Raw genomic sequence first — 10,185 nt, 5'->3', positions numbered from 1 at the left:
CGCTATTTTAAACATTATAAAAGGTAGGGGAATTGGAAAAAGGATCATCTGCAGACAAAGCTACAAGTTGCTTTAGATGCTGCTGCTGGAGTCTGTATTGATCTGAGACTCTAGAGATAAAACAAAACATTGGAGAAATATTCGCTGATTAAACAAGTTCTCCTGCACTCTTTCTCTTAACATTTAAGTGTAACATTTAACATTTGGATTTAAATATTTAAAATATCTCTAAGTTGACAAATATTGTTGTAAATATGCAAAAAAGTGACTCAAAAATTCACACCAGTTTTTTAAACATGGTTTGAAGCTAAATGTGACAAATGCTGCTGTTATTTTCAGCGTGAGCTGCTTTACAAACGGCACCCCATAGAAAACCATCCACCATGCAGAGGCCAGTGAGCCAGCATTAGGGTATCTGAAGTCACGTGCTTTCAGATAAACCATGAGAGAGAATGAAAGTGAAAGCTGCTCATGTCCTATAAAAGCGAGTGTGCAGAGCCACAAACTCAAAGGAGAGGACTGAAGGGGAAACATTTAAGTTAGCTTACAGGATCAACTTATTTTCTTCCATCAGGTAAGTTCTCAACATGCTATTATAACCTCAAGTGTATGTGTTATTGCAGTGTAGTGCAATGATTAATATGTTGAAACAAACTCATGAATAATACTTATGATGCTGACATATGTTCTGTCTGCTTATCAACCTTCTCTTTAAACTTTCTGTCCTTGGTCCTAAAACAGAAGCCACACTAAAGTCAATGAAACGCAAAACAGTGGCAGAACAGACAATTTTGAATAGAATTACACTACATATGTTTAAAGATATTATAATGACAAATGAGGTACCAGATCCAACGTGGAAATTATTGATTAAGAGTTGTGATTATGAGTTTCAGATGCTCGATAGGGTTACAATCATTTTAATTAGTTTGGTTTGATTTGGTTTGACCTGGGTCCCTGCCGGCGAGTGAGTGGGTGTCTGAACAAAGAAAAAGTCTGGACTTTGTTCAGGTCACATTGTTGATTTAAGATTAATATTAAGATGCATTTATTAGTCCCAAACACATGCACAGACATGCAGAGGCACACTCATGTAGGTAGGGGAATTTAACCTCTGCTGGTGCAGAACACACAGAGCAGTGAGCGACCATGTACGGCGCCCGGGGAGCAGATGTTGGGGGAGTAAGGTGCCTTGCTCAGGGGCACTAGACAGGGTAGGGAGAATCCTCTTGGACTTTTGGGCAGATCAATCCAGGTTTGTCTTTTGTTGTCTCTCCGTGGAGTCGAACCAGAGACAAACCAGAGACGAACCAAAGACCTTTTCTGCCCATAGTCCAAGTTTCTGCCACTAGACCACCACCTCTCCCTGAGACTGACTGAGACTGAAAAAGAAAGTGAAAGTGTTGCCTATAAAATTATCTTCTCCTCCTACTTCCAGAGTCACTCTGTCCAGAGCCACATAAGCAAAGATAAGGACTTCAGTCTGTCTTTTACTTCTATTGAACTAAATGGAATAACTTTCATTTGAGATCATAAATGTTTTGCCATGGACTTTTGTGAAGCCCTTTGTAACCTTGTTTATAGAAGTGCTATACAAACAAAGTTATGATTCAAGTTTTTTTTTATGAATATGACTGTGACTTTCAAGCTAAAGCTAATTTCTTTACTTCATCAATACACAGCAAAACCCCATGGGGTCATTTTTATCACGTAACCAGTGTATTCGGCTGGTAATAAGTAGTTCAATAGGAATTTGACAAGAGGAACTCTTTCTCATATCAAATTACATTTTTTATTGTTGTATTAGCAGTTATGCTTATAGGTTCATGGTGTAGAATGTAGTGATATCTATTGGTGAACTTGCATGTTGCAGCTGAACACCTGTTACCTCCTCTTTCATCATGAAATAAAACCTGTGGCAGTCTTCAGTTACCACAGGTTCAAACTCATAAGGAGTTTAGTTTTTCCAGTCTGGGCTACTGTCAAAAACATGGCTGCCTCCGTTGAGATGACCTGCTCCTTAAGTAAATTTTAAGTATTTCAATTTAAAGGAACCATTCAAGGGTAAATACACAATCATTTGCATAATTTAGATGAAACACACTGGTGTAAACATCACTAGGATTACTTTATAATCAGTTTCTGCCAATAGATCCCTTTCACCATCATCTTACACACTGGACCTTTAAGTAAACAATCTGAATTCATCTTCCTCCACTATGCTGAATTCCTGCATTAAAATCTGGTCTGAATGTCCTACTTTAAAGCAATGGGATCAAGTGAGTCTAAAGCTACTCCCGCACGTTCTGAGGAGCCATGGAGGGTGGTGTCACCAACTCCTTCACCTCCTCCACCACTCTTACAGCAGCCATGGAGGGAGGTGTCAAAGTGAGTATGATCCAACATTCACTCAGTGTGTTTCCATTGTCTCCTCAGTGTTTGTGCTTCTGCTGCTCAGAACATGGTGTTAAACAACTCATTTTTGTTTGTGTGACAGAAAATCACTATTCTAATATTGTGCAATCATTAATAAAACTAATACAGCACTTTATTCAGATTGTTTAAAGTTTTCTGTAATTTACAGGAAGTACAAGGAAAATCTTGAGTTTGTGAAATCTTACCAGCCTGAAAACGAACAAGTCAAACAACTCAGGATTCTCCTTTATGGACCAATTGGTGCTGGAAAGTCGAGCTTCATCAACTCTGTCGACAGCGTTTTAAAAGGCAGACCTGCTGGTCGAGCTCAGACAGATGCAATCTCTGGGAAAAGCTTCACCAGACAGGTATGAACATCTGAGTACTTATTGTTAACCTCTTATAGCTTTGTAACCATTTAAATTGTCAGGTTAATGTGTGAACTAGAGGCCCAGAGTTTTAATCTGTGGATGTTCATACAAATCACCTTTCTCCAGCCTCCCCACACATTACTGATCGGCCCACAGACAACTGCTGATATTTACTTTGATTCATTGATGTAAATTATTGCACCTTCTGCCTTACAGTACAAGACCTTCAAATTTCGCAAAGGTCCAGGGGCCAAATACTCTTTTGTTTTCAATGACATCATGGGCCTTGAGCAAGGATCTGACACTGGAGTCTGTGAAGGAGACCTCAAACTGGCCCTGAGAGGACACGTGTCAGAAGGTTACAAGGTACAACACTGTGAATTTTGACATTAGTTAAAGTCTAATTTTAACCAAAAATACAATATTTATTTTATATTTATCATAGTTAGCGAAATTATTATTGAAATTTGACAAACGTGATGAGTACCATTCCTGTCTCATAAAACAATGAGAATTGTTTTTTCATTTTTTTTTCAAATATCAAACTTTTATATAGGTAAATCGCTGAGTTTGGGGTACATGGCCGCCACATGTACATCAGTTAAATAATGTGAACAACTTCAGGAATGTGTGTCACATTAACAATATGAGCATGCAGGTGTAAATGTGCACGAGACAAACAAATGAGGTGAAACACAGAAAACTTTTAAGTAACACTTGAAAGTGTCTGACTGTATTTGATTGATTTCTAGTTTGACCCTGACCAAGAACTGAAGGAGGGTGATTATGGCTACAACTCCTATCCCACTTTGGAAGACAAAGTTCACGTTCTGGTGGGTGTTGTTGCTGCGGACGCAATGTCTAGGTTAAGTGCTGAGATGGTGAAGAAGATAAGAGATGTCAGACTGGCAGCCAGTGCACTGAGTGAGTGCACAACTATTGTTTCTCTGCTTGGACTAACAGTGTCACATTGGATTGTATGAGTCAGAATACCAGGACACAAATGTTTGAAATACTGATCAGGTTTCTTTATCGACAGATATTCCCCAAATGGTTATTATCACCAAAGTTGATAACGCCTGTCCCGAGGTTAAAAAGGAGACATGCGATATCTATAGGAGCAAGTACCTGAAGGAAAAGGTACATTTTTGAGTTTTTGTACAATCTAATTTTTCTGCATAAATGTCATGTTTGTTCATCACTGTAAGATTACTGATCCACATAAATGTTGTTATTTTGACTTAGGTTGAACAATTCCACCAGCTGCTGGGCATTCCAGAGAACTGCATCTTTCTTCTGAAGAACTACAGTCATGAAACTGAGTCAAATGACCAAGTGAACGCTGCGATAGTGTGCGCACTCAAACAGATGCTTCACTATGGAGACGACTACCTCAACGACCTGGAAACATGAATACTCCTGAGGCAAAAACACAGTATGCGATTTGTAGGGGAATGAGGAAATATTCAGACAATGTTTACTGTCTTTGGCAAGCAGGCAAGCTTGAATCATGAAATATGGAATAAAAATGCATACAAATTAGGTCCTAAAGTCTTTATATAATTTCTGTCATTGAGACTTTGCACAATAGCAGGACAATGCTCTGTCATTACGTCGTTAGCTTGATGTGACGTCATCACGTGATCTGGTCAACAACTCAGCTGTTGTGTAGTGCCTTCATTTGCCGCCCGAAAGAAGTGATTCAAAAGCTCTCGTCTTTATTGTTGACTCCCAGTGTTTAATACATCACCTGAGACCAACACATTAATTCTACATTCCTTGCCTGGTATGTGCTTAATTTAGTTTATCTTAAAAAAACACATAAAAATCAGACAAACAAATGATTTTGCTTAAGAGACGAACAAACAAATATTATATATCATGGATAATATTATCATCTCTATTCTGCTCGTTACCTCTCTGGGAACTCTTTGTATTCTTTTTCAGCTTGACCAATATTGTGATGTACTGTTATTTGATGTTCTTGCAATTTAAGTTGATTAATTATATTGTTATGTAGGGTTTGTACCATGTATCATTGAGTTCCTGATGGTGGGAAGTAATGACGTACAAATATAAAAAATATACTCTGTGCAAAAAAAACTAACTTTAATGTTCAGTGTGGTACATCGGTGAAGCTAAGAAGACGCAGCTTTACAGATATCCCTTCCTCTACTTAGTTTTCAATCAGTGTGGCAATCATGCTCTAAATATGTTAATGTACTGTCCTTAATAAATTTCTTCTTCCGGGACTCTCTCAGTTTTATTCTCGTGCTTCCTGCATCAGTCAGGGCCAGGCAGCTCCAGAAGAGACCTTCTTGTTTGTGGAAAGTCACAGGTAGGTACAGTGAAGATATTGAACACATTTGAAGCTATATAACAATGACATGTGTCGTCGCCAGGCACTAAACTTGACCTCGCCTCCGGCGATTGGACAAGCGTGTTTGTTGATCCAGGATTTGAGAAGGAATTAATTAGACACTTATACATGAAGTTCTGGAAATTGAACATTTGTTGTATTCAATGAAATACTAACAGAGAGTCTCTGGGGTTCTGCCGGATAGTCACCAGGTTCACTGGATCATGTCGAGAAGAAGCCCACCCACATCCTAAGTCCACAGTATATATAATCAGACACAGGGTGCAGCACAGAGGCGGGTCTTTTTCTTTGAGGAAATTTAGTTATTGGCCAGATGTATACTGTTTCCTCAAAGTGAAGTTTTTTGCAAGCACATCACTTTCAACTGACCAGGTGTCCCACTACTGTGGCCTTGGCCAACAGGGAGCCTGCTACATCGGAGAGACACAGATTAGACACAGAGGAGGATTTCATATCTTTTTCTCACCACGTTTCATGAAACACCTCTTTGTATTAATTCTGGCATGACCTCTCTCTTTCCTGAGAACCTGTGCTTGTTGTGCAAACCCTGCGTCTGAGTCAAAAAGATAGACATCATTCCAAGAAAAGAAACAGTTGTAGCATCAGCATTATTGATTATATAGATTATACAGCTAATATTTATTCACAGGATATAGGTAAAACATAGTCACAAGATACAGAGAAACATAGATATCTCAACACATGCTGTTACTATTAGTTATTTGTTTGTGTGAGGGAGGCATTGTCATACACCCAGTTCAAATGATATATTCATCTAACATCTAACTACACTCCATCAATTTGACACCTTTAGTGAGACTTAAAGTAACAATAAAACTACAACAGTGCTTTGAAAATACCTTCATGGATTAAAGTAATACTTGCAATAAAACTGTTGCAATGAGCCTGTTGAGGGAAACTCAAGTTGAATTTCCATCACAAGCCTCATCTTGACCAACTAAAATAATGCTTACTCAAGGAACGTTATAATGAATTAAGATGTAACATTAAAAAAAGGACAATAGCCACAGAAAATATTTTATACATTTAGATACCTAAATACTTAACCTTTCCAGGTTCTCCCACAGCTCTTTAATATACGACATACAATATTGTCTATAAATGCTCAGAAGTATGTGGATTGGAAAGAACAAAAGAGACATGTGAAAGTTTACATCCCTCAGAAATGTTGATGGTTCTGCAAAGAGAACCTGTGGAAGCCTTCAGTTGTCACAAAAACACAAAATGTGTTTACTTTAAAATGCACTGTGAATGTGAGTGTCAGTTTGTGTCAAGCATATACCGTCAGTATCTTTTCCTGTATGTATTGGTTCTGGCAACAATACATTAGATTGATCTAATGAAATCAATATATAGTCAATAAAACCATTGTTGAACATTCAGATGCAGCAGAGCTAACCCTGCTGCTGTCAACAGTGTTACTGCTGCACATTTACAAATGATTGTGTCAACAATGTTTAGTGATGTTGCACGTTGCTGAGAGGTTTCGCAAATTAAGAATTTCATTGAACTGTGTGGCAGAATGTGTTTCCTCGACATGTCATGAAATATAATTTGAATTGAATTGAATACATTCATACTTATTCATTCAACAATGAATTTGACAATTTCCTCTCATCCAGTCAGGAAATCTGAAAATGGAGAAGGGTCACCCACCACAGGTCTCCACCATACCCTGGACCACCCATGAGCTACGGGGGTATGGTACATCCGCAAGAAATGTACCCTCAGCCTGGATTCTCACCGGGTGCACCTCCACCTGTTGTTAATCAAGGAGGTCTGTGTCTGAGGTTTAAACCATTCATTCATTAAACCTTTGAAAAAACCTCAACTGTTTGTATATTGTGTAAGCACCTTATATACACTACTATACTGCTTTATACATTATTATGTAAAGCAAGTTATATGTGAGTTGATGTATGCAATTGCTATTATGTTTTGATGTAATCTAAATATATGTTGTAAACCTTTCTTTCCCAACCACACGCTCGTTTTGCTCCAGTCCCAACGACCTCAGGTGAGGAGATGCGTGCTTGTGTAAAACACAGTATAGATGCCTGTCCATTTCCAAGCACATGTGCAGTAAACGCCACACATATGACAAATTGATATTTTCCCAATCTGAATCAAACAGTATAACAACAACAAACACTATATGGCCCAGTTGGATGACTCAGTAGAGTCCTCACAAAGTAAAGCTGATGGAAAAACAGCACGCTCATCACGTCACAGACGTCGATCCCCTGTTCAAATTACAGTTGTTGTGCAGCCTCTGCTGGTCTTGTTGAGTCAGTGCAGTGAGGAGTACCAACGGAAATGGTCCCAACATAAAGCAAAAGCATGTTTATAATATCAGAACAAAACAAATACACAAACACAACAGAACTTCTACAGTGTGCGTAGTGTGTAATGAGTTGGATCATACACAGCAGTTCAGAAGTTGGTCTTGAAAAGGGACGCCATGTAATTCTTTTCTTTTTAATTGTTAATTTCACTGCACTGCGCATTTCTCATTCTCAGTCACTCATGTAGACGTGACACCTGCACTGCAGGACGCCCCAGGACAAATGCTGTGTCCTAACTGCTACCAGACTGTGTTCACCACCACGGAGCACCAAGCAGGCCACCTGACGTGGGCCGTCTGCTGCGGCCTCACCGTCTTTGGTTAAAAGTGATCGTTTTGATTAAACTTTCAATTGGATGATATCTGACAGAAAAACAGGGAGACGTTATAAAATTTAATTTGAAATTGTGTCAATTCAGGATAAGAAAAAGTAAAGGTACAAAAGATCCTGTTTTAGAAGTTATTGTTGTAGGGAGAAAATGGTTGTTAAGTCCTAACTCCCTTTGTTTTTTTTTCACAGATGTATTCTATGCAGCTGCATCCCGTTCTGCATTGAGTCATCTACTTATACAAGTGAATGTGAAACCATCCTGACTGTGAATAAGAGAAGGACTCAGAATCTACTCATGCAGTGGCTTGTTAGTGGTTTGACTTGCTCTACACCGTTTTATCTATTATGAATCCAAAATGGCCATGTATATCTTTGGCTAATTATTTCCATCCAGTAATTTATACAGTATATATTTGTCTTTTAACAAAGGACTTAAAACTCTTAGTTTGTACGCTAGCTTCCGTGCTGTTTGTCGCATTGAAGATCTACACGTTTGTCATCTCTGTATTGTTTTCATAACATTTGCTTTGGTAAAAAGAAAAGGTAAAATATTTCAACAAAATGAAATCAAAACTGTCTTTGTGATGTTTCAGTGCAATTTCACATATTTCCTATTTTATTTTTGTCAAGGCTAACTGGTTTTAAATGAGACGTTATGACGTGGAAAATAAAAGGTCAAGCATTGAAAGAATTGGGACTCCTGGTTTCAGTCCAACAATGTTACATGCAGAAACCACTTGAGGTGATGTTGAAGTAATACAAAATACTCAATAATAACTTAGTAATAATTCTATTATTGTTAGACTAATTAACTTTTTGTCTTGGTTTGGTTATATTTCAGTTAACTGTCATAACCATGAAACACACTATTTGGTCTTTCCTGTGTCCACCACCAGGGTGTGCTATGTCCTTGGTGAAGGCAGAGACTATATTTAGGTTTTTCAGGTTGCGGTAAAAGAAAATTTAAGTTCTTAGTTCCCAGTGTATCCCAGTAAAGGGTCAGTACAAACATCTTATTTGAGGCAGGTCGGATGCAGTGTTTCTTCAGAGTTCAATTGCAATCCACACACCCGTTGGTTATTTCTCTATTTAAAGTGTTTCTCCTGAGTGCGCATTTTCCAAGTCGTAGATGTTCTCTGTAGAAACTTTCTCTTAGTTGAGAAGTGTCTGCTTTCTTCGTTCTTTAGCTTGTAGGCTGAGGAGGGGTCTTCAGCCTGTTTTGTAGTAGAACTGATTAACACCCTTCACACATTTTATTTATTCTCTCTCAAACTCCAAAGCTTACAAAGTCATCAGTAAGCAATGAGTCACAATCACCACCTATAGAAATGGCGGTTCTTGGACCAGGAACTAATATGGTAAAAATCCAGCATCTTTCTATCACACATATTCAACATCATGGCAACCTTTGACATGATGTCGCCCTGCACCTCATGGTTATATCACACATCGCACTTTGACATGTATAATAGATACTTGCTTTAACACATTTAAAGCAAGTTAATCATTAAACCATTACTCATAAAAGATTTAACACTTCTGATTACAGTTCCAACTTTTTTTATATGACTTGATCCATTACTGTATTAAACACGTTAATTTAAACGTTATAAAAGGAAGGGGAATTGGAAAAAGGCTCATCTGCCTCATCTACAAGTTGCTGTTGATGCTTCTGCTGGAGTCTGTGTTGATCTGAGACTCTAGAGATGAAACAAAACATGAGAGAGATATTTGCTGATTAAACAAGTTCTCCTGCACTCTTTCTCTGGGCTGTGGCACAATGTCTCCCTCATTCTCTCCTTGCTGTTTCCCCATCTCCTCATCCGACCCATCACTTCCCAGCAGCTTTCCATCTGCAGAAAGTAAGTGGGAACAAGGCCCAATTTACTATTGCAACATTAATCATGACCATAATCATCTACTTTTGCAACTAATCAATAATAGACCACGCTTAAATGATGATAGAATACATTAATTTGTATTGTTGTCTAAAAATTGTACTGCATTGAAAACAACAGTGTCTTGTCTGTCATTACAGGCAGTAATGAAAGTCACAAATGAGAAGAAAAAAAATAGACACTGAGTTTTTATCTTATATCCAATCAGAAAACAAAGTCCCACCCACCATACAGAGGCCAGTGAGCCAGTAATAACGTTTCTGAAGTCACAGGCTTCACAGTAAACCATGTGAGAGAAGGAACGTGAAAGTTGCTCATGTCCTATAAAAGAAAGGAAGTGTTCAGAGCCACAAACTCAAAGGGAATGAGTGAAGGGGAAATATTTAAGTTAGCATAAAGGATCAAGTTAATTTTTTCTATTGGGT

General features: G+C 38.3%; 2 protein-coding genes across 2 annotated transcripts in view; both read left to right on the top strand.

The window, feature by feature from the left end:
* The first annotated feature begins 487 nt into the window (after positions 1-487).
* Positions 488-5,046, top strand: LOC133971524 (interferon-induced protein 44-like). The gene is made up of 7 exons (XM_062408921.1): positions 488-574; positions 2,268-2,388; positions 2,585-2,783; positions 3,003-3,152; positions 3,539-3,710; positions 3,826-3,926; positions 4,032-5,046. The coding sequence occupies exons 2-7, from the start codon at positions 2,270-2,272 to the stop codon at positions 4,197-4,199; spliced, it is 909 nt and encodes a 302-aa protein (XP_062264905.1). The 5' UTR covers positions 488-574; positions 2,268-2,269; the 3' UTR covers positions 4,200-5,046.
* Positions 5,047-6,824: 1,778 nt separating this feature from the next.
* Positions 6,825-10,185, top strand: part of LOC133970957 (cell death-inducing p53-target protein 1 homolog) — a 125,532-nt gene continuing 122,171 nt past the window's right edge. The window contains 3 exon segments of the mRNA XM_062408121.1: positions 6,825-6,847; positions 6,849-6,964; positions 7,708-7,858. Of these exon segments, the coding sequence (XP_062264105.1) occupies positions 6,825-6,847; positions 6,849-6,964; positions 7,708-7,858 (290 nt within the window).

Source organism: Platichthys flesus, chromosome 16 (genome assembly GCF_949316205.1).
Source record: "Platichthys flesus chromosome 16, fPlaFle2.1, whole genome shotgun sequence".
In the NCBI taxonomy this organism is placed as follows: Eukaryota; Metazoa; Chordata; class Actinopteri; order Pleuronectiformes; family Pleuronectidae; genus Platichthys; species Platichthys flesus.
The sequence above is the reverse complement of the archived record's forward strand: the minus strand, read 5'-3'. Positions and strand labels throughout refer to the sequence as shown.

Coding starts and splice junctions, on each gene's coding strand:
- LOC133971524 (XM_062408921.1), top strand. CDS start 2,270: ATGGGATCAAGTGAGTCTAAAGCTACTCCCGCACGTTCTGAGGAGCCA. Junction 2,389..2,584: donor CCATGGAGGGAGGTGTCAAA/GTGAGTATGATC, acceptor TGTAATTTACAG/GAAGTACAAGGAAAATCTTG. Junction 3,153..3,538: donor ACGTGTCAGAAGGTTACAAG/GTACAACACTGT, acceptor ATTGATTTCTAG/TTTGACCCTGACCAAGAACT.